The sequence below is a fragment of the Calonectris borealis genome, chromosome 16 (genome assembly GCF_964195595.1).
Source record: "Calonectris borealis chromosome 16, bCalBor7.hap1.2, whole genome shotgun sequence".
In the NCBI taxonomy this organism is placed as follows: Eukaryota; Metazoa; Chordata; class Aves; order Procellariiformes; family Procellariidae; genus Calonectris; species Calonectris borealis.
The window spans coordinates 6066837-6091462 of NC_134327.1; the positions used below are offsets into that span (position 1 = coordinate 6066837).

Consider the following 24626-nt stretch of genomic DNA (forward strand, 5'->3'; position numbering starts at 1 on the left):
TGTTCTCTTAAACGAGACAAAGCTTGAGCTGGATTACTTACTCTCCATCTGTGCTTATTTTTTATTTTTGTTCATTAAAAACATAGCAAGCAAATTCTTGCATTTTACTGCAAGAATGCATTATAATATTATTTGAGATCTCTCTTAGTTTATCCAATTAGAAGCAACTAGATACAAGTTGCACTAGATCTACGTTGCACCACCATCTACATCATTTCTCCCCCTTTTCCCTCTCCTGTAGTCACTCATTAATTTATTTGGACCATGCCAAAATAATAATTTTAAATACAACCAAATAATAAGGAAAATTAACTGAAGAATAAGGTTAGTAATGCTGCTGTTCATAAATATAAAGACTTACAATTACATAATGACCTCGGCAGAGAACATTCACTATCTGCATACCGTCAGATATCCACATCTGTGTTGGGTTTTTTGTTATTGTTGTTGGGTTTTTTAAATTAGAATATGCATAAAATAAGAATGCATATATGGAAATGAATTACTGTTTGGCTTTTTTCTCTACTAAGACATGTAATCAGATAATTACTATAACTTAGTAAAATGAAAGTTAAAAACGCACAGGGAAAAGAATTACATTACCTCTGATGAGGAAAAAATAAAATGGTTGGGAGACGGTCTGTCATAAATTCCCATGGAAGGTCATTTCGAGTGATATCAATTCTGTTACGAAAAGACACACCGATGAAGAGAACAGGCAGAAGAACAATCTGTATTTTCTTGTAAAATGCCATTTTAGGGATTGGGAAGAAGGAAATGCAAGTATCTGTGAAAGTATGTCTAAACGTGTTAAGTCAAAAATATGTTGTGCATATGAGTCAGCAGAATTAATTACCAATATTCACGTTGATGAATCTCAGTTTAACAAGTATCTGTGGGTATTTTTTTTGCTAGAAAAATATGTACAGTATTCCAGCTGCTCTCACACAGCAATTAAATCGCACAGTCACTCATTATGTACACATCTTCATTGTGTACACACTGTCCTTCTCTGAAACAAACAGACCTGCCTAACAGTTTCAACGCGAGACTGAAGTTTTTTTCTATTCACTAATTTGCTCCTCAAGTACAACTCTGAATATTTTCCCCTCAAGTAGTTTTGGGAGCAAATTACTTTGCTTCTTCCAAAGACAAGCACATTCTTAAAGGCACAATTTTTTCTAAAGCTCTACATAGAAAGGAACACAAGATTTTGTGAATGAAACACTTGTTCAATTGCTTGTTATGTTTTTCTCTGCATTTTTAGGTTTTCTTTGATTACACATAAAATTCTTACTAACAATTTTATTACAGGAAAAAAACCCATAGATGATCACATCAGTAATACTGCAATAAAAATAATGGAGCAAATGAAAGAACTTCAAAGTCAGGAAAGAGAATGGGTGTAGATTTGAGAGTAGCACTGCATCTATGGGAATAAACCCACAATTATAAACACGTGATAATTCCAGATTTTTAACTGAATTTTTTTCCTATACATCTCATGCTGCCTCCTGGAGTAAGTTCAGTCAGAATGAAACAAGGATGCAATCACAACAGATGTTGTAAATATTGATGTGTTATCAAATACATGAACAAGAATGTTTGGTTTGCACTGAAACATTAAAAACCCTGGAAATGCCAAACAAAAACATGACTTTTTTATATCCCTAAAAATATTTTTTTTATATATATAAAAAAATATAGATAAATATATTATACACATGCATATATATATAAAAATACACATGTCTATAAACTGGTTTGGGCTGGGATAGAGTTAATTTTCTTCATAGTAGCTTGTATGGTGCTATGTTTTAGATCTGTGATGAGAATAGTGTTGATAACACAGGAATGCTTTGGTTGCTGCTGAACAGCTCTTCCACAGCATCAAGGCCTTCTCTGTCTCTCACTCTGCCCCCGCAGTGGACACACTGGGAGGTGGGGACACAACCAAGCAATGACCTGAACTGGTAATAACCAAAGAGCTATTCCATACCATGTAACGTCATGGTCAGCAATAAAAGGGAAAAGAGCGGGCTTTAGCAGGTTAGCCGTCTTTTACTTGGGAACCGTCTGGGCATCGGTCTACTCACAGGAGATGGTGAGTGACTGCCTTTGCATCACTTGTTTTGCTTTCTTCTCTCTCGTTCCACTTATCCTTCAGTTATTAAACAATTTTGTTTTGTTTTGTTTTATCTTGACCTCCAAGTTTTCTTGGTTTTATTCTTCCTTTCCTCTTCCCCCGTCCCACTGGGGATGAAAGGGGGAAGTGAGCGAGCAGCTGTGTAGTGCTTAGCTGCCCACCAGGGTTAACCCACAAAAATATGTATTTTGCCTATCTCAACAATTTCTCAAATACTACAAAATATAATTAATTGCTACAAATAATCAGAGAGGGGTATAAATTATCTTCTGCTGCTGTTTTATTGATTCACTTCCTGAAATTAGGAAGCTTCAAGGTTAATTGCACTGTTTAAAAACTGATTTTAATTAAACTGCATAACTACTGCAGGTAGATTGAAACCCACCAAATTTATACAGAGGAAAACAAAATAATGCATTCAAAGAGAAATGAAGCAGATGACATTCACATCTACTATTGCAAGATTGTAGAGAGAAAAGAAGTAATTATTTTCTAGGCTGATGACCTCAATGAACTTACGTTATTCTAGACAGAAGAAATTAGAATCTTTTTTACCTTGCCACAGTGAAGTTATCTGGAGGTAAAAGCCGAGCAAGTTGAATGAAGATGTGATTAAGAGAAGCACAGAATCCACACCACTGTGCATAATAGAGCAGCAAGACGTTCTGGAAAATGAAACGGAGAAGAGTGTGATTATCCATTGCAGTTAATCTGCAGTAAAGGAGGACTAGTCTTCACAACACCTAAAACTTGGAACCCTTAAAATGTGAAAGGAAACTATATCTTAATGTTAATAAACTTTATTATAAGCTATTTACTGATGCCCTCTGTCTACTGAGTTAACACCCAAAAACTCTGGGGAATTCTCTTTCCATAAAGAAAAAGACATAATTAAGAGGATTATTTAGTTTATTTAGTTCAGGATCACTCCCTTTAAGTGAAAATGCACCAAACTTTACTACACTTCCCAAGATTCTTTTGCATTCTTAAATTCCTATGTATCTAACAGTGACTGTATGCTTGGGAGGGCAGGGGATGATGTCTAGGCTTCTGCTTTTTGCCTCTAACTAGCAAAGCAGGAGTCAGGGCTGCTGGAAACCAATTACTGGAGATGCATACATTCACTGCAGACCTAAAAGACAATGGATATTAATCCTTACTATCACATCTTTAAGAAATCAAAGTAATTTAACTAGTGTTCAAGATGACATCTTATGTAAAGCAATTTCATGGCATGCAATTGGAAAGCTTTTACCTGTAAGAGTTCTGGGTTTTTTGCTGTGTGCTTTCAAATAATGCCTTAGGTTTAAAACCTTCCATTTTTTGTTTTTTCATTATGTCTACTTTGCAATAATTTTAAACTTTTTTTAAAGTAAGTTTTTTTTAAAAATGTAATATATAGGAAAAAAAATTGTGGTATATTTATTTCCTTTGAGGTATGAAACACAGAAATCAGAATATTCTTCAATGTTACCTCAAACCCTATGTATTTAGCATGTGCTCCTGCTACAGTGGAAGAAAGGAAAAGAAAAAAAAATCGTCACAGACACTTTTTTTTTTTTTTAAAAATTAAAATCTATATTTCAAACACACAGGGAAAAAACCACACTTCCTCCTGCTGGGGGAAAAAAAAAAACCACAACAAAAAACAACCCCCAAAAACTCAACAAACCTTGAACTGTGGCAGAAACCTGTCAGGGAATCAGATGCACTGACTTTTTGATTATTTTAACACCAGAAGATGATGTTTTGCAGATTTACTTAAGATCACACTATTCTGAATTGCCTTTTTAAAAAAAAAATACTTTTGAATTGTTACAAAATAACATATTTTATGTTACAATAGGCAAAGCACATCAATGTAAAAAAAAGAATGAAACCCTCTCCTCAAAAGTCTGAGCAATGATTTGCAAGAAACTTTTTCAGTAATAAGGTGTACCTTTTCACTCAAAAACACGGTATCATGAAAGGTATTAGTAGTCACTTCAGTGATTACACGCTGTTCATGCAAATGGACTGAAGAGTCATCAACAAGATGCCTTTTCAAGGGACTGTAGAGAATACTGAAATTTTTTATGAAGTTCTCTGAAATGAAATTGATACATAACAAAGTTATTTCAGTTTCACAAATATGTCATTTTGGCAGTTTTTACTTTGAAATTCAGAAGAACTTACAGAGAAAATACAAATTCAAACTTGGTTTCATGTCATTAATTTTTGACAGTTTGGTATCAACTCTTCAGTAACCACCACTGATGTGAAAACAAGATAAAATTTCTCTGTTTTTTTGTTTTGCTCATTGCAGTCTTCTTTTCACTTGCCACACTGCTCCCTAATCTTGCTTCTACTCCTATTCATTGTACCATAATAATAATTCTCTACTCTCCTAATCTAACTATACACCTGGTAAGTCATAAATAGCATCCTCTCACTTTCTACATAGCACTGAAGTATTTGGCCCTTATCTTGAAGGCTCCACTTAATTCCACATTTATTTGCATTTTTTCTTTAATTTTTAATTATTTTCCCTGTAATTCTCCTTTTGCTTTAGACCTTTAAAGACTCTGCTATTCCTGCGCCAATATGACCAGCCACCTTTTGTTTACCGGTGATCACCTTCCCCCTCATTCAACTGTCTCCTTAGTTTTAAGAGATTTAACAAGTAGCTGGCCAGCGGTAAAAATTTAAAACAAGCCCCAAAGACCTCAAACTACCTTCAGCTACGCTACTCTGAGCCTGGATCACGTTCTCTAAATTGCTGCAAGATATTGACTGTACCCTTCTTTTCAATTTAGATAGAGAAATATTATTCTACGCATTATAAAATAAGAGTATTCAATAATCAAGACAAAAGATATAATGTCAAACACATAAAAAATAATTATTTGATCAAACAAACATCTTGTGCTCGTATTTCCAATCCAAAACCTAGGCCCAAGTAGAACTGGCACTTTTGTACATACATACAAAATACCAGATCATCAAGTTTATCTCTGAAATGCAAACAGCAGTATATTTAATTTTATATTTACTATTCAGCATTTCATTAAATTCTTATACCAGACCAAAACATTTTTTTTCTTTCTAGATCTCCAGATTTGGAATATCTATGCATGATTAAGTAATAACTGAAAGGAGGGGGTTAATTAGAAGACATACTCCTGAATTTTTAGAAACTATCTGTAAAAACTGAAATCTGTTAAAGGTATTAAATAAAAATCTGTTTTGTTATTTTAAAATATGAAAAATTGAGAGGCTTAAGGAAGTAAAATATAATATTAAAAAACCCCACAAAACCCAACATAAATCACAGTCAGCCCTTGACAAAGTATGTAGAAACAAAAATTTTCCGGAAGTTCAAATGACTTGGAATAGAAATATACTGGGTGTTCCTTAGCAGAGAAATCCTCATCATGCTCAGGAAATCCTGTGACCTGAATAAACATAAAGTACTGGGGAGCAGAAAGGGGAAGGAAATTTGTATCTCCTCACTCTGATCTTAATTTTTCCTAAGCATCCTTTTATGGTCACTGGGGTTTTGTTTGTTTTTCCAGAGTGTTCTTCTGGGGGTTTGGGATGGAGACAGGATACAGGGCTGGATGGGATCCTTAACAACATGGCTATTTGTTCTACGTTGTGCGTACTTCTGTACTTATGATTATGGCAAAATGGAAATCTAATTAATGCTATAAGAATTATATTGATATACCTTCTTGAACAATTTAATACTATGTTCACCTGAATTTACTTCCATGTTTACTTACACTGCTAACATTAAAAAACCCTGCATTTTCTGAATGTGAACTCAGTTTTGCACATCATTATGACAGGTAAATGCATGTGGCTAGGCATGTTGTGTCTTATTTAATAACCTGTAAATAAATCAGAACTGCGATCGCTGGGTGGGTTGGTTGGTTTTTTGCTTTTGTTTTTTGGCGGTTTTTGGGTTTTTTTTTTCTCCTCCAATTCAGCCAGGAACTAGAGTATTGACAGATTTGGCCAAAACCACATCAGAGCTCTATCTTGAAAACACACATACTTTTCAAAATAAATTTAAAACAATTTATAAGTTGATTTCAGAGGACAAGAGGAAGGCCTCTGCTGGTAAGTGGGCAGTACTGCACAAAATTCTGGGATATTTTAGTACACAGAACAGCTGAGCAAACACCACCACCACCATTAATATACAAATGTCTTCTGTAATATCAAAGGTGTTAGATGCATAGTAATTTTTTTTTCCACAAGCAAATTAGTTTAGATTTTACCAATTCCTTCAATGCATCAGGCAGTCAACAATCACACATTTTGAGGTTCACTTCTTTTAAAGCAAATTACTTCTGGTATATGAAACGTAGTTCTTATGTCATCTAGAACTGACTGATTCTACTGCTTGGTGAACTACTAAATAAGTTAGAATAGAGTAAATTACGACTCACAATGTTGACTACAGTCTCACTTTTCAAAACGGCATTAAGTTTTCCATTCATAAGCTTACTAGCAAACTTAATTTTCTTATTTTAAGCATTTGTATAGCAGATACCATACCCAGGGTAGATCCAACAAGTGACTGATTTTGATCCAGGACATAGTGCACTTCTTCTTTTAGGTCAACAATGGCAGCAAATTCTTTAAGATGAGTAGATCTTGATGCTCCTAGTCTCTCTGCGTATATCCAAAAAAGATTTGAATCCAGTAGATAAAGATTCAAGGTTTTGTTGGTCCTGCAGCTCAGACCAGTAATGTTAGTGCCACTAATATGAAGGTCAGGAATAAAACAATTCCTATCCTCAATATGAGGAATAGACTGTTGGGTGTTACCTTTCTTCCCATGGGAAGAAAATGCTACTTTGGGGGTCTGAAAGATGGTCTTCTCGGAACTAATGAAACTTAAAAAATTCCTGTTTACCGTCCTGCAACATGCAGTGTAATAGCTAAAGGGACTATAGAAACTTAAGAAATTGCTGCATTCTATGGTATTTGATATAACTTGAAAAAAGGTATGTTCCTGGAGGTAGAAAGAGTCCAAAGCTGCTTCTATCTCTAAAAAGTTACAGTGTGGCACATGGACTTTATTTGGTTTGACACCAAGTGTCTGGTTAATGCAAAGCTCACAGACATTGTGAGTTCTAGATATTGAATGCCACTGCGGAAGCACCACTGTATTACAGCATGGGTACTTGGTTATTGAAAATGTTTCTGATAATTTCGTATGTGCATCTGGTACAGAGGAATCAAAAGCTGGTGAATCAGTGCCTCCTAAGTGTTGAAGATCTAGCTCAGCTGCCTGGCTTTTATTACAGTTGTGGTATTCCAAGGCCACTTTGGTAATCTACGGGGGGGGGGGGGGGAGGAAGAAAAAAAAGAGAAAAATTAACTGTACATTGTTCACTCAAATGCAATTATCTGTTGCAGGTTTAACAACATATATGCAATTAGAGACGGAATTTCAGAAACATGAAGTTGACTACTCTTCATCATTCTTACAGAAAATTATAGGAGGCTCTGACTTGATAACAAAGTTAAATTTTCAGATATTTCAGCATGTGAGCTATGTCAGCTGGAACAGAAGACCAAAGATCTGCATCTCACACAGTACTCACCACAAAAAGAAGGAAGTCAAGGAATAGAGTTAGGTGTTTGTTCTAAACAACTGTTGACGTGAGACAAAGGCATGTTGTGTGGGATGCAAACCAGCGTAAGTGAGTTGTGATAATATGGCTTGAGAAAACGTGTTTTCAAACAAAACTGAATACTTGGAACAGTGAAATAAAATACCTGTCACAATAAAGCTCAGAACCCTGACTAGTATTTTTGAAGTAAAATAATAATTATTTCACTTACTTCATCTAAAAGAGGATGAATTTCTGCTAGGGGATCGTAAGGTATAAATATGAGAAGTGCTGGTCCTTTCTTCAACTCATTGTTTAGAAGAAGGCTTTTTCCACCATGTGGTCTCAGCCAGCGTATGAGCATCTCTCGGTTTTCTAGAGCCCACTTGCAAATATTCTCAGCAGTATAGTTCATGACGTTATTTGGATAGATCTTGAAGGGGGAAAAAATAATTATTTGTGCTCACTTGGTTTAGTAATGAATGCAGTTCTCAAATATGACATGCTTTGTTACTGTAATGACTAAAACTGTCTTCCCAGTTTCATATACCCTTTCCCTTTGGGAAATCTTTCCAAATGCTCGTCAGATCATAGTAACACACACAATCTTTCAGGCAAAAAGTATTCTACCAGGGAAGCTCCTCTTTCTTTTACTACATCCTTATAATATTTACTTTTCTCACTAGTATAAATTTTCTTTATAAGTGAAAGAGCTCAGTCTCTAAGTTGGTATCATCACATATCTTGATTTACGGCATATTAGAAAACGTTTTCCCACTACTCATTCACCACATTAACTCATTTTAAATTAATCTTTTAAGACCCCAACATCAAGACTGCACTTAAAACTGGTATTTCTTATTACTGAATACGGGGAAAAGAAATGCATGATAAAAAGCACTCACAGTTTAGGGTCATTTTAATAAATTCAGGCAAGTTTATCTTAAATCATTTGCACAGACAAAGGTAGTTTTATGTTATTTACCAGTAATCTAACCTGAAAAATCCATGCTTTCTCTAGTCTCAATTGAATAAAGTACACGTTACAATATTTATCTTCACAGAGTTTCCACTCACGGTAGCAGTGTGGATAGATAAGGTCTCTATGCCAAATAGCAAATCTGAAAGTTAGTATTTTCACTCTCAGTCTTCCAAAAATCAGGCATATGGATTAAGAGTTACTATAAATTTTGAATTAAATTAATTTGCATGTATCAGTGTAATGTCACACCTTTAAATCGAAATGCAAGTTTTCACTATTCTCACTACCTCTCCACAAAATCTCTTTGTTCATATCCTCATTCAAGTAGCCTTCTAATTCTGACCCACTGAAAGAGGTAGAAACTTTAGGAAAGAGTCTTTGTGTAATCATTTCTGAGGTGCTTGGGTTTTTTGGGTTTTATTTCGATAGAGACGATCAACTTGGGTCTTAGCTACTGTTTAGAACAGCTGCTGACTGGTCGAATGAAAATGTGTATTACTGTACAAAAATACCGTTCTTAAACATCCTGTATCCTAAAGCTCCGTGAAACACTTCTTCATGGTCTACTATGACAGAGCTTCAATCTCCATGTACCGTCTCAGAGTCACTACAACATAAACACAACACTCACAAGAGATGTGTTGACATGTCTGTGCAAATACACGCTGCCTGAATGCACCAACGAGATCTCCTCTGCAACATGTTTATCCGTGATCACTCCAAAGCGAATTGTTCCAAGGTAATCTGAAAGGGCAAATTTTCAGTTTTTAAATACAATTATACACACCGAACTTCTCTCCTGAAAGCCTTCAAAGAACACCTTCAAACCAGAACACAGAACATTGCTGCGCAAAGGCACCGAAATCTTACTGAATAGCAACTGCCAATATTGGTGATTAAGCGAGGTAGAAGAAAGATGACAAGAGCAGGCAACAAGAACAAACACGTTCCTCTTCTGCACTCAAGGTATAGAGAATGTTAACCTGAACTCTCCAATTTCTTGATTTGCTTATAAAATATAGAATCTGGTATCATAGATGCACCTTGCTACGTGTTACAGCACCTCAGAAGCCAAGATGAGATATACATATAAGGAAGATGTATGAACATTGACCATTTAGATGATGTACACTTACAGTAAATATATAGTTTAAATATGTATTATAGTCTTTCTATATTTATAAATATGTACACACAAGGATAGACTGCTTCTCATCTTTATGTTGCAAAGAACTATCCCAACATATAAATGGGGAATGACAGAACAAAATATAGGAGAACAGGCTCTACATCATATACCAAGTCAGTGGCACAGTAAAAATCAGAATAAGGGTATCAATTTCCTTCATTTCCTAACAGGAAGAAATATCCATAAAATGTGCTAATCTTAACTTCAAGAAAGTTCTATCCAGAATTTATGACCCGAAAAAAAAAAAGGTATTAATCATATAAAAGTTTGCATATTTAAACACAAGAGGTTTTGTATTTTAGATTATTAATGCAAAACAACATGGGGAGAAAGCCCTTCTCATCATGCTACCTTTACCAGCTCTGTAACACCATCCAGCAAAGCACTTTGCTGAAGTCAGTTACTAAGTATTGACAAAGTCAAGTTCATCCTAATGCCTCTGAACCGGACATTTCAAACGTTGCACAAGATAAACAATCTTGGATTCAACTTAAATAAGTGCTACTCTGATTATGGCTCTATATGGGTTGCAGCTACATGTTTAGGTTTTTGAGGAAACTGTATCTTAATGTATCCTTGAATAGCAGCCTGCCATATACTTTATTCCATGATGGCCAATCACATAATAGGCCTTTTATGTAAGCAATCCTCACACTGTAATAAAAGACAGTCTCATAATTAGATCAACATCAAGAAACACTCAAAAGAGATTAATTCCCAAGTTACAAAATATTGCAAAAAAACTACTGAAACCCACATACATAACTCATTCACAGATGCCTTAAATTATGAAAATGAAGCTTTTACCTTTCTTTAATGAATGTAATGCTGATGTGAAGAATGTTAAATAACCAGGCGGTTGAGGTGAAGCATTGAACTCAAAATATCCTAGAACTCCAGGCTGAAATAATAAGAATTACAGTTACTTAAGCTATTTTCAAGTATAAATATATGGGGCACAGCAATTATTTGCCTACAGTAAAACACAACAGATTTTAAAAAGACAACAATATTAACTGAAGAACAGTCACTTTATGCTGCAAGAAAAATTTTAATATTAAAAGATTGAATGGAAATCAATTCTAAAATTGTCATTCAAAAGGTATGTATGAGAGAGGGTTTTTATGGCTGTAGATGCGTAAGTTTCAAACCACATATTCCCCGTTAGCTATTAAAAGTTCACTAAAAGCAATTAATACTTGCTTTGCAACTATTTTATGAGTCAGTTCCAGCACCAACATAAGAACCATAAGCATCATAAAGACTTCTTTTAGAATTGGAATATCAAATGTGATTTTTCAGAGTATAAACAACTTAAACAGTAACACTTTAATTGTTCACTATATTGCACATAATGAGCAAATACATATGAATTCACACATTTCATACATGAATACTTGAACTGCTAAGCCAGCTTATCATCCCATCATTAAGCTATCAGTCATTGTAAATTCTTTCAGTATATCCTGCAGGAGTCAGTGAGAGACCAGCTGCACAAAAATAATGAAAGAGCCTCATATCCCACCTGCGTATCCATAAAGCTCTTCAAATTGCCAAACAGACAATTCAAAATTTAAAAGACTCGTGGCTAAGAGGCCTACTGACTTTGCCAGGTATGAAACGTGAATGCATTCATATTAAATTCAGGAAGAGAATCTGGGAGAAGCTGACTTGAAACAGAGCAGTGCGTAGTCTTTAAAGTTCTCTTGTTCCAAAATTTCAATTAAGTTTTGGTTTTAAATTTTGCAAAATATAAGCCATTAAAAATTATTATTAATTATGTTTTTTAACGCATCACTCAGATTGGCTTAATAAACTTTCAGGATGGGGTAAGTGATGGAATTTGGTTATTTTGTGTTGTTTGTTTCCCAGTTCCACCAGTGCATACAGAAAGAGCATTTGATACACAAGCAAGAGCACTCTAGGGATTGCTGTGGAACAAAAGATTCCAGACTTCCAACCACTCATCTGTGTGGCAAATATATTCCCAAATATATTCCCAAGTATTTTCATTTGGTATTTCAGAGGCTGCTTATTTTTTTGTTGAGTTTTAGATATGAAATTTTTAATTTATTTTTAAAACATGAATATATATTTTACCTGTTACTGTCATTAGTGATATGAAGTCAGTTATTCATACCAGCCATATGAATTGAGCTAATTCAGTATGAATTAGCGATCTCAGGACGTTCACCAATAACAACACTGCCCATTCCAACTAACGACCTGCTCTTTTTAGGCAGAAATTATCTTTCATGAATGAATGCTAAACACAAGATCCTTGTTCATAAAGATTCCTTATGAGGTACCCCAAGAAAATTATCAATTATAAAAATCAGATACAAGCAATGAGTGACATTTCTGCAATAACAATTGTCAAGAAGGAAATAAAAATATAAATAAAATAGAACTGAAAAAATACAGCAAAATAATAGCACTCATTCTTTTTTAAACAATAAAAAGGTTAGTGTTCATCTTTTTCTCCTAGTACCAAATTAAGACAGTAAAAAGAAACAATCCCTTATAAAGAACTTTTAAAGCATTCAAGTGAACCAAAATAAGGAGACAGATAAAATGATCAAAATTTTAGTTTCCCATTTCCTAGGACCGTTTTTGAATACCATTACTGTACGAAGCAAACTTATGGCACCAAATAGTGAATGAAAGAAGAGTCAAAAGTGACAGTAAAATGTGACAAGAAGCCAAAAGTCAGATCTAGAAATATTTATAAAGTTATTAAAAAAAGTGATGTTCTGATTCTGACTGCCAGTTCTGTTGTACACTAATAACAGCTTAAGACTTCCAGATTGTGAGGAATAAGATGCTTCCATGAGGCATTTTTGGAAAGTGTTTTTTCAGTAAGAAAAAACTATAGTGGGAGAATATATACTGACACTATATGCCTAATCAGTAAACTGGTTAATTAATGTCCTTAGATCATTAGATCATCCCAGAATAGTTAAAATTTCCTCCCTGTTACAGGCTGCAATTATACATGAGGAAAGTGTCTAAAATGCTGTATTTCTTCTCAAGTACCATGCAAATTTTCCTGTTCTTCTGTCAGAATAAAGAGATTCCCTTGCTAATACCAAGTACTCTGTTCATTTTAACAAAATTGAACACTTAAAGGTGCAACTAACAAGGAATCTTGCTCCGTCCAAGTGAGATTCAAGTCTTACAGAAGAGAGATCTCGATATAAATAAGAGGTTCCTAGTTTTGAATACAAGTATGCTAAGAGGAGCTTGATGGCAGCAATTCCCACTTCCTTTCATGTAAGAACCTCCAAAACAACCAATAACTGGTGTAGCAACAGCTACCTGCATACTGTTTATGTGGGCATCTACATAAAAGCTGTTATTGATGATCAGCTGCTTCCAAGCAACCATCTATGTGGAGTTATGGTTAACTATCTTCATGCAGGCAGTTAAGAATAATCAGTTGAACAGGATATGACTTACTGCTATATAAAGTTGGAGGATAAAGTACTGGAATGTGACACAGGGATAGTTCAAAGATACTGCATTAGGAGCATTGGCATTACTAGAGTGGAGCTTACTGGAGCTTTTCTTTCCATGAAACAATTTTCAGCACCTGTCTCAAAGCGAGTGTCTGTAGGAAAGGTTTTGGAGCAAAGGTTTTGGAGGATGTCAATAGTGAAGAGTCATTAGTACCATCTCCTAATAAAACTCATATATGGAAATACAAAAATCATTAATTGTAGTGTAGCCTATTTCTTGCTTGGTCTCTACACCAGAGGAATGGGAAGTGATGTGTGATGCCAATTAAATCAAACAAATAACGGACTTGACAAGAATCTCAACAATTACAGAACCGCAACTTTAGAGAAACTTTAAGAATTAACAGAGATCTTCAGGTGAGTAATTTTTATTGGAGAACAGACAGCATGGTTTTATTACTGAACCATGCCTCAAGTCCATCAGAGTTCTTTGAAGGTACGAGCAAGCTTGTAGATCACTGATCTACTCAATGCAGCATATTGTAATTCCCCAAAAGCCTACAAGAAGTTACCAAACACACTGGAAGAAACTAAGGTGATAAAGAGTAACATGGAAGGTCCTTTTCTAGATTAGTAAAAAAGATAGAAAACTACAGGTAGAAGTTACTGTTCTTCCACAGTCAAGACAGCCAGCCAGGATGTGTACTGATGCTCATATAGTTCAACATTTCTATAAACACTTTAGAAAAGGGAGAGAAGGGTGAGGAACAAAATTTGCAAAGGTTATTGGGAATCATCGAAACTACAGCTGACTCAGAAGATTTGCAGAAACACAGTATTAAATGACTATGTGATGAAAGAGCTCTGAAATTTAAAGGCCAATATATGCAAAGTAATTGGAACAGAAAAAACGCCACAGCTACTGGTTAGCTTTCACAATTAGACAAATGCTTTTACTACTCAATTAAGTCATTTCTATCCCAATTTGTATTTACTTATTTTTATGTTTTGGCTATATTGCATTGAAGAAAGGGAGATGATTTTTTTTTTCCAGAATCTCAGACTTGTGCAGGCAGGCAATTCCTGCCTCATTTTACCTGTGAACACAGGAAAGAAAACAGCAAGAGGAAAGGAATGTGTTATCTCTGGGGAACAGAAGAACCAATATTACACACCACTAATTCTATACTGTAGAAATGCAAAGAAGAAACTGTTGATTGATATTAGATTAATTAAATTTACAAGTAAAAGTCTGTTCATTTTCTAACGATGTTAAAAACATTGTGTATCCAGAACGGAAGCAAATTCTCACATCATCATTTAACATAGGCACCACAGTACTCCACACAAGAGCAAGCTATTAAGCCAAATCCACTTCTGGGTCAGATCCTACACAGCGGGTTAACGCTCAGGAAGCATTTCTACACAAATAGAGCAAAGAAGAAAGCTGACATCATGTTAAGACATATGCCAGCTACCCCCCAGAGAGACCAACTCCGCCCCCACCTCTCCCGAAGCCAGAAAATGATGAGCTCCCTGGGCACATTTAATTTTCGTAAGTGAATGAAGCTTTTTGTCTAACTACAGAAGCTGCATGTTTTCTTCCTCTGTGCCTCAGAAGGATTGAGGCCATTTCTAGTAGCTGGGTTAGCCAGATGAGGAACGAGTTTGGATTAAAATGAAACTGTTACACCTCTGCAGTTAAGAGAACAAGAGAAGTCTGATTAGAGGTACTTACACGTACCTGGAGTTATGGTAGGAACTGCATATCTTTCTCCTGATGTAACAGATCTTCCTATGCATTCCAAGATTTTAACTGCTTTCCAAATGGGATTTTTTTCCCTGCTCTCAAAAATTAAATTCTAATTCTTATCCAGTTCTGGTTTTGCACTAGTATCATTCCATAACCACAAAAAAACCTTAAATACTATCAGAAAATGCAGAATCTTAACTTGCGAGTCTTCAACCAGAATTTTTTTCACGGGGTTTGAGCGCCCTCTTCTGAGGTCAACACATCATCTCACAGTATTCATTATTGGGCTGAGGAATGGACATAACACCATGTAACTAATACCACTTGCTCTTACATTTAGCTGGATTCTGCTCATCAGTATTTCTTAGAAATAAAAACATGCTAATTAACATCTGAATACAAGATAAAATACTGCTAGATTTCAGGATCTCTTGGTGTGCTTCAACTTATAAAAAAATGCTTTGAATGTTTATCTTGGTACCTTTACAGTACTTGTTAGTTCAAGCATACTAACATCTTTAATGGATTTCGATATTCAGTTGAGTGTGGGTAGAGCTCCTGGTTTTCTTTGCTAGATGCTTTTCCCATCAAAAGCTGGCTACTGGAATTTGAACACAAGATTAAAGTACCAAAGACTTCACAGATTAGATGGAAAAGGACAACTACGGACTTGAAGTCCTGGCTATCAGTAAATTGACAAGCAACAACAAAATGCCCTTGAAACAAGAAAAGAAGGGTGCAGTAGCTCTTTTAAGTGTGAAAATACATGCTGAGCAGAACTTCAGCTCAGCGTGATGCCCTGCAAATGAATCACTCATCTACTCATAGCTTACCAACTTGTTGCACACTCCAGATTATACATAGTGCTATCCTTGGACAGAGAAACAAAACAATGGGGACCAAAAGTGAGTGACAGGCAACTGCCTCCTTAATATGGGAGACCTTAATACCAAAGTAGAATGAAACAGCCAAGGAACAGAACAGGCACTGCCTAAGTGCAGTCTGGGGATCAGGAGGTTCTTTTCAACGGAAATTTTCAAGTCAAAATTAAATACCCCTAACCTAAGTTTGCAGAACCCACTCCCTAGCAGAACACAGAGCTGAAAATTAGACACTGATGATGACAAATCTTTCAGAAAATATTCGGAGCTTCAAATTAATTAGTTTTTCAATGGAGAAATCACAAAAGCCTGATCAGGCAGCAGACAGTGCTCAAAATGCCCAATGATCTACCCTTTAGTCTCCTCTCCTTTCCCTTCTGCTAAAAATTAACATTTTTACTATATAAAAGATCAAAAATCAAAGGAAGACACTAGCCAAGGCTCTCAAAATAGGAATTAGTTTGTGGCATACATGCTCTTCCTGTAACCTACCCTACTCCTCAAACTTTCTCACTTGAACACAGGAGTCTCCTCCTGGATTGTATCTTCTCCTACAAAACGTATAAAGTTCCTCAACTTGCATGGAAAACATTAGAAAATGTTCACATTTCTAACTGTTTAAAATTATGAAACAACGTGTTTATTTCTGGTTTAAAACTAACTTTTCCTCTGTGCCTAACTATATTTCCCTCTCCATCCATCTTCACATACAAGTCTCTATTTCTTAGGTCTTCTCTGTATCCCAGCTCCTGAACACTCAGCATTTGCTTTTCTTATTGCTCTCGCCAATGTCCTGTTCCCTGAATGGATCTCACTGCATGAGTTGGCTGTTATTTCTGTATCCCCTTCTCCCCCTCTTGCTTAACTTTACAGAAGCAAGACACTGAGCACCTAGTGCCACGGCCTGGGAAATAACCTCAGCCTTAAATGACTGCGGGGCAGCATGACAGATCACTCTATTCTTAGTCCATTTCAGAAAAAAGAACCAACAAACATTGAACATAAACAGAGACTGGGCATTTGGAGCCACAGAATTTGAAGCACAGGAAGGGGGGGAAGTCTGAACATAGAAATAAAAATGTCTGTTCAATTACTAAGCAGTATTTAAAAAAAATATTTTGTGGTTCCCCCATAAATCTGTCTTTTATCTTAGTCTTTTTCCAACGGAAGTGCACCTCCTACTGTAAAGCAAATTTAAGCTTAATGACACTATGCTTCTTAGTTACCTTTTGCAGACTACCAAGAAATAATTCACTTAACATAGACCAAAAACCAAGCAAGGCTGTTTTCAAATCTCTATAGGAGGCAAAAAAATAACAGAGTTTTAGAATGGCAACACAGAAGCAGTGAAAGGACAACAGAATTGCTTGTGATCACAGAAAATATCAGCGTCAGAGACAGACACACAACTCTACTCCTCACTACTCTGCTTAAAACACTGGAAAACTAAACCCATGAATAGCTCCTGAGGGATAAACTGAAGTGTGAACAGCACGCACCTACCCATGGTAACTACCTGTGTGCGTCCCCTTATGCTGTGGCAGCTTTCATTTAACAGCACAGGTCGTGCTCCATCCTGCTGCAGAACCAGTCATTAGGACATACGCTAATTCAAAGAGGAACTCTGCTTCATTCTCGAACACTGGAAAGCCCCTCGCATGTTTTGGCCACTACTGAAGTATCAATTTGTTGATCAGGTTTTCCATTCTGCTGTAATAGCTTGGGGTTTAGTAACATTATGGTATTTCTCCATTGTGCGCTAGAGAAATGAAGAGTTATAAAGGGATTATAAATGGTTCTGTTTTAAGTGCATTTTGTCTAATTGGAAGTTATTAATCCACTAGTATTGCTACTAATCTTGGCATCTCTGAACACAACAGACCGAAAATTAATAAAACACAATGTACCAGTGGATTAAAATCATGAAGTTACAGCATACGAAGTGGTTAGGAGCTGTTATTTCAACTGATTTCACATTTGTTTTTACTTAAGAGACTTATCTTTTTAGAAAGGTTTAATATTCCTTTAAAAATTAAAGCAATGATTATATATTTCTCAAATGCTTTCCCAACTTAGACTGCAAGATTTTTCCGAAAAGATTTCTCCCTTCTTTCTTGTTCATATGTAACTTTTTGGTGAGGTATCATATGATTGTTGTCTCTACATACTAAAGCACTGTAAATTAAGAGCATCACTAAATCATAAGAGTCACTATACAGGGAACCAACATTATGAATTTGTCATTTCATATTTTTATGATTTTAACAAATTTACAGGGCACTGATCTCAGGATCCTGGAAATAAACTAGTACTTCGGAGCAGATCAAATTTAATTGTGAAACAAGTCAAACTCTTTCTGAACCACAGTGGTAAAGCTAGAGAAGAGAGACAAGTACCTCATAATTTGAGAGGAAATCTAGTAATTTTGATCGAGACGAGATGTAGAGTAGTGGTGTCATCACCCGGCGAACAAACTTTTCAATATAAACAGCACTCATAGGGCCTTTGTATTCAATTGGTCCAAAACTAGTACCAAAAAAAATAATAAAACATTAAGACTTAAATTAACAATAGAGAGAGTCCCTCCTGGGGGTGGCAGAGATAGGAGTTACACAGACAGCATGCTCAGCCTCTAGGGAATTGCTCCCTGTGTTAATTAACAGTGGCTCCTGTAACTGATAGAGGAGTTGTATTACCAGACTTGAAGTACAGCGCAGAAATTGCAGGGACTCTAACGCAATGTCTATGGGTAGGGGCAGTGTGTTGGTGGGGACAAAGGGATGGAGACCACCTCTGAGTGCCTTTAAAGAAGTTAGTAAATTGCAGGTATGAATTATATGATCATATACGTATCTTTCTGCTTTGTCCGAAGTAAACACATGTGACTTAAAAATACAGATCTGAAAAATGTCACTATTTTAACCTGATTTTTTAAAATCTTTATAAAGTTCAAACAGCATCGATCTGAAAAGGTGCAATGTTTTTACACAGACTTTTACAAGTAGCACTCAATAAAGCAGGGTCGAATCCAGTCGCACTGCTGATGAACAGACTCAGCGAGTCTACAGTTTCTCCCCCAACCATCTGATAAAACAGCTCACACCACGTTAGGTAGTGCTAAAACAGAAGGCGGGCCGGGCCTTGTGGCTGTGATTTCCAGAGCTTCTCCTTCATCCCCTTGAAATCCTGCATCTGATTTATTATCATCGGGTTGGACAAAGCATCACAGTCCAAAATGAAATCAAACACAAAAAGCATGAGGAATTAGTCCATTCCCACCGAAGAATTTAATGTGATGCATTTTTTTAATATAGTTTATACACACAGACACTCTGAAAAAAATCAAACTCGCCCTGAGATACCTATATTCAGATGCTTTGAAATGGTTTTCTAGAGCGCTCTAGATTATTCTACATCCTACACTGGTTTATTACAAACCTTTGTCTTAACAGCAACATGCACTGCTTCGACATGTCACATGCCCAGTACGCAACATTCGAGGTTTAATATCTCGGGCATGAGGGGTGCATTGCCCTTTGGGGTTCTTATGAAGTATCAATATGAATTTACATCTCATCTTGTTGCAACTCTGTGTAAGGTTACTGATAATAACCAAGTGTATCCATCTATTGTGTTATAATTTCAAGGTCAAATAAGTTTAAGTCAATGTACATCCAAGTGGGATTGTTGTGTTTTTTCATTACAGTTTGAATTATGCCAGTGCCATCTGTGTCTATTCCAAGTCCAGCTGCCAAGATCAGAATTGTTCCTCCTCAATACATAAATCCCCTCCCCCCCAAAAAAATCAGCCTCTGTAATGGAAGAGAGCTGCAGTTCAAGACTAGAGTACACAAGCAAAATGCAGTGATAAACTACACAGCATCCAGCTCTATTATACCTAGCCTTAGAAAGTGTGTTTCCTTACCTTCTGCTCCACACAAAAAGGGGGGAAAAAAAAAGGATAATACATACAAATATTAAAAAATAAAAGTGGTATTATATAAAATTTTATACAATGATATCTCAACATTTGGAGCATAAAAAAGTGAGTGTAAAGTTCAAATTTAGAAGAAAGTCTTCAGTACATAGTGCCATTTAAATATGCACTTAAATTCCACTAACTTCAATAGCTCTTAAGTACATACTTTATTGCTGTTACAAATTGAGACCAGTTGGTATAATCCAGCTACAGAGCAAGCGGACAACTGAAATTAATATATAAATCTGAATTCTTTACTCTTCATTGGAGGCAGAACTGCCAGGAGATAGATGCACAGGCAAAAGAAAATTTCCTTAAGGATGAAGAACTGCGCAGCATGTCATTTAACTGACATTTACAGCCCTTCTTGACACCTAAGTAGCATACAGGACAAGCTTCACCCAGAATCTCCTCCTCCACAGCTATTTACTATAGCTATTTACTATATAGAAAATATAACATTTTCAAAATGCAACATTTTATACAATATCTGTTTCCCAAAACAACAATAAAAACCCCAGACTGTACGTATGAAATCTTACCTCCGGTGGTATAAGTGTATCACAGGAAAATAAAAGAAATGCTTCTGCTTCCTGCATTTCCCCTGGTTCCACCAGCAATTTACAGCCACAAACAGCACCTGCAAAGCAGGTAAAAATTCACAGCTAACAAAGTACATTACTGTGACCTTCTTTATCTAGCATGTATTTTTTCCAATCCATTCCATCTGCTATTTTCAGTGTCTTCTCAACTCAGTATTCCATATCTGTTCCTCTTAATCCTATCACACAAGACTTTTTTTTTTTTAATTATTATTATTTTTAATTTTTTGTTGTTGTTGTCATTTTGCAACAGCAATCCTTTTGGTCACTTTTCTTTTTAATTTTTAAGCTTCTTAATCTAAATCCTTCAAATTTACTAACTTAGTCATAATCCGTGTTAATTACTTCTGCAGAGAGGAGCTCAACAAGCGGAGGTTTAGGACAGCTGTACCTGTGAAGTGTTCACAGGTAACCAACTGCTAGCAGGCAGCGCTATGGCTGCAATCTTCCATGGTTACCAGTGTCTCCAAGGATCCTGGAACTGGAAGCAAACTCCCTGTAATTTCTGTCTGAAGGCAGGTGAATAAATCTGAGAACACTTTACAAGAAGAAACTTGCAGAGTTCCCCATTCAGGAGCAGAAATAACAGACAACTCAGCAGGAATCACAAGTTTTCTCCATTTATTCTAACACTCTGTATGTGAAGTTAAATTAAGACGGCTGGCTGAGTTACCCTAAAATGTGAGCATTCAGGTCCTACTGGTTCCCATGGGGTGACAGAAATTAGCATCGGCTTGGAGACTAAAAAGCTATCAGGTCATGTTTAAGATTCGTTCTTCTCTGGAGTTACCTGGTCTGACAATCTGCTGGCCACACGTTCTATTTCTTCTCTTGCTGCAATGGACTGGCCACACCATGGCGCATAGAAGAAATATAGCACAATGTCTGAATCCTGACGAAGGTGATCTGCATAGTCTAATTGTCCCCGAAAAAGATCAATGACTGGAGATCTCGTGGAGAAAAAATTCACTGGAAGCTTCGCTGGCATTGTTACATCTTTTGCTCGGCTGCAGGAAAGAAATTAAGAGTGGTTGTTGAGACTGTACAGCAGTAGTTAAAAAGGTGTGCCCAAAGGCCTAATTTTTAATCTTAGCAAAGGTCATGCAATGACAAAACTTTAGAAACTGATGCAAATGACTACAACTTACATTATCTGAGTTAGTTTCATGAAATACCATAAAAATCTAAAGATCACCCTTAACAAGCTTTAGAAAGTCACGCTGTGATACCATGCACTATGTTTATGGGTATGTTAGCTCACACTCATTGCTGGTTGCTATACAGCATAAAATTACCAGGAAGAGTGATTTCTTTGGATTTCTTCCCTGGCCTCATCCTCTTTTAACACTTGTACTTTAGGTAACAGCACCCTGATAAGAGAAGAGACACTGGTCATAAAGTTTTATGATGTGATGTTTATATAAACAGAGACTATTACCCTGCCTTACGCTTTGCTTTAAAGTATTCTACACTTTTATTCTTTTATACTGTATTAGGAAAAAACATGTAAACGCCTGTCAGTTTATTTTACTGATGAGCGCAGGGACCGCAAACTGTTCACGGCACATTTCCTCTTCAATGTAAGGCCAATATCAACAAATAGAGAGTCTCAATTTAAAGAGATTATGACAGATTAAGTTTCTTAAAAGAAATTAGTTTGACCAGCAATACCAAGAACATAAACCAAATACTCAGGAAACCATTTTCTATCAAGTCAGCAATCAAACAATCCAGAACTCAACATTTCCAAGGTGTTCAGAAGTTGTTATGGTATAAACGGCCTTAAATGCAAGTGAATGATTGTATTCTCTATTTAAATTCTCTTAACTCCAAAATTTTCCACTAGCTACATGTACACTAGAGCAAGTCAGATTAAAAACTGGACCGCACCACTGTAATGCTCAATTTTGCCATGGTTCCTTATGTGACAGGAAGTTTTAGGAAAGACTGTGCATTCCTTTACCTTGTATCACAATAAAAAGCTAATACAAAAATCTTTTTACCTGATATTTGATCCTCCTCAGGTTACAATTTTAGTAATTGTGATAAAAACACTGTCAAACTCATACGTTAAGCAACCCCCTAACAACGCTGCCGCATTTTCAAACATTACAATCATTCTGGTTTGTAAGAAGTACCTTTGTTTTTACAATACAGACCCAGAAAAGCCACCGCTCTTCTCTCCTTTCCAGGTTACAAAGTATACACTTAAAGCTCAACGTTTAAGAATCACTCCAGGATATTTTCTAAAAGTTAGGGAAATTCTTAATTCATATGTAGGGGACAATATTTGCTTCAAAATCCAGAATTTTGAAAATATTAACTGGTTCCTTGTGTCTACAGTTCATTAATTCCATGACTCACAAAATTATGTTTTCACACAGATGGCCAAAAATCTAGTTTCTTCTGTGGACTTCTACCTTTGGACCTTCCCTTCTCCCCCAGTCAGTAACCCAGCACCTCCTTCCCCAACCCTGGGGTTCCTGCGTCACCTCACAACCGCCACCTCTGGTTCCCTCCCATTCCTGCACCCCGCGCTTATCCAAACCGCTGGCTTCTTCCCGTGATTTCTAACTGCCAGCTGGACAGGACACAACACTGATGCGCTACGGCTCTAACTCACAGGTCAGCACGCACGTGCTGATCAGCTGCTGAAAGTGAAACACGGCAGCTAAGTGTTGATCTCGCACTAACACATATTCCTTCAGAGATGTTAACTAGAATTTCTCCTCTTTAGTGAAAATGGACAACCTAAATATGTTTAAAACCTCTGCTTCCTCTACTGAATTAAACTGAAAGTGGACAATTGGTTCAAGAGTTACAGCGTAAGCCTTAAAAATGAGATATGAAATGGGCTCTAAATTGCAAAAAAGTGTAAAACAGATCAACAGAAGTCCCATGACATGAATGAGTCAGGAACTACATGGCTACCATTAAATATGAACAAAACCCTCTTATTAAAAACGAAAACACAATAAATCAAGAGCTACCAGGTTCTTAAGCTGATTTGCTCAGTAGTGTCTCCCTCTGCAATACCAAATGCATAACAGAGTACTTTTACGCAATTCCCAGGTTTACAAAGAGAATAGTGCTCTGAACCCCTAGAAATTGTACAAGTGTAAACTGAGGATTACATAATAAATGATTATACAAAAATAATAATCGCATACTGTTTATTAAAAAACTGATTGTGTTATCTACCTGCTGCACAGAGCCTATAAAAACTTAAACTCATTTCAACAGAACAACCTGGTAATAAAGGAAAGCACATGCAAGTGCCTGTAGGACCAGCCCCTTTGACTGCAAGGTCCCTAGAGTGGGGTTGTCTCAAAAGACATTTGCATAGTGCCAGAAATAATTCAGGTTCTAAACCACAGGCTTTCTATAATAACACGTTACATCAGGTTTCATTTGGCTATTCCTTGAGCCACTATAAACCTGCAATACCTCAAACCCCACTAACGGATTGCCTTGTAGTAGAGGAATTTTCCCTTTCCATACTTTTTATCCATTGGTCTCCAAAGTTACATGTTGTAAGCATAGTGGTAGTAACTGCACTCTGGTGCTGAGACTTGTTTACAAACCATACTAATGTGTGATGAGAAACTATGTACTGTGGTCATAGTTAACATGTGCAATTCACCATCCTCCAAATTGCACGTGGAATTTTTACACTTGAATATTCCATGCTTCTGACAGCAGTAGAAGAGGGAATACTTTTCTGATATTAGTTTGTCTATTTAACTACAATCTGAAAAGCCAAACCCCTCTGATCAAACTTCCTGTCTTCCTGTACAGAGTACAGGGTGGCAAGAAGCACATTCCAAGCACATTCCATTTGTGAGCTTTCAAACACAGCTAGCAGTAAAATGAAAGGAACATGCAGGTTTGAAATAAAGGAGAGCAGGAAGAGAACAGATGCATCATTGTAAGTGTGGAAAAAAAATTATTTTTTTAGTAATGGACAGTAAAACAGGGAGGTGATTAAGATCAGAAATCCTTCACCATACATTCTGGAATATGGCAA

At 36.3% G+C, this 24626-nt stretch overlaps 1 protein-coding gene across 8 annotated transcripts in view; it reads right to left on the reverse strand.

Annotated features, from left to right (window-relative positions):
• TXNDC11 (thioredoxin domain containing 11) overlaps nt 1–24626 on the reverse strand; it is a 38228-nt gene that overhangs the window by 11924 nt on the left and 1678 nt on the right. For 4 of the 8 annotated variants that reach the window (XM_075164988.1, XM_075164987.1, XM_075164991.1 and 1 more), the window contains exons 2-12: nt 21895–21969; nt 21390–21606; nt 20540–20637; nt 18415–18544; nt 10734–10827; nt 9369–9481; nt 7988–8188; nt 6692–7475; nt 4086–4231; nt 2702–2811; nt 604–684 (exon numbers count right to left, since the gene is read on the reverse strand). In XM_075164988.1, the coding sequence (XP_075021089.1) occupies nt 604–684; nt 2702–2811; nt 4086–4231; nt 6692–7475; nt 7988–8188; nt 9369–9481; nt 10734–10827; nt 18415–18544; nt 20540–20637; nt 21390–21606; nt 21895–21969 (2049 nt within the window). Of the gene's footprint in view, nt 1–603; nt 685–2701; nt 2812–4085; nt 4232–6691; nt 7476–7987; nt 8189–9368; nt 9482–10733; nt 10828–18414; nt 18545–20539; nt 20638–21389; nt 21607–21894; nt 21970–24626 lie in introns of those variants that run through there. The other 4 variants (XM_075164989.1, XM_075164990.1, XM_075164993.1 and 1 more) reach the window with 3 other exon arrangements.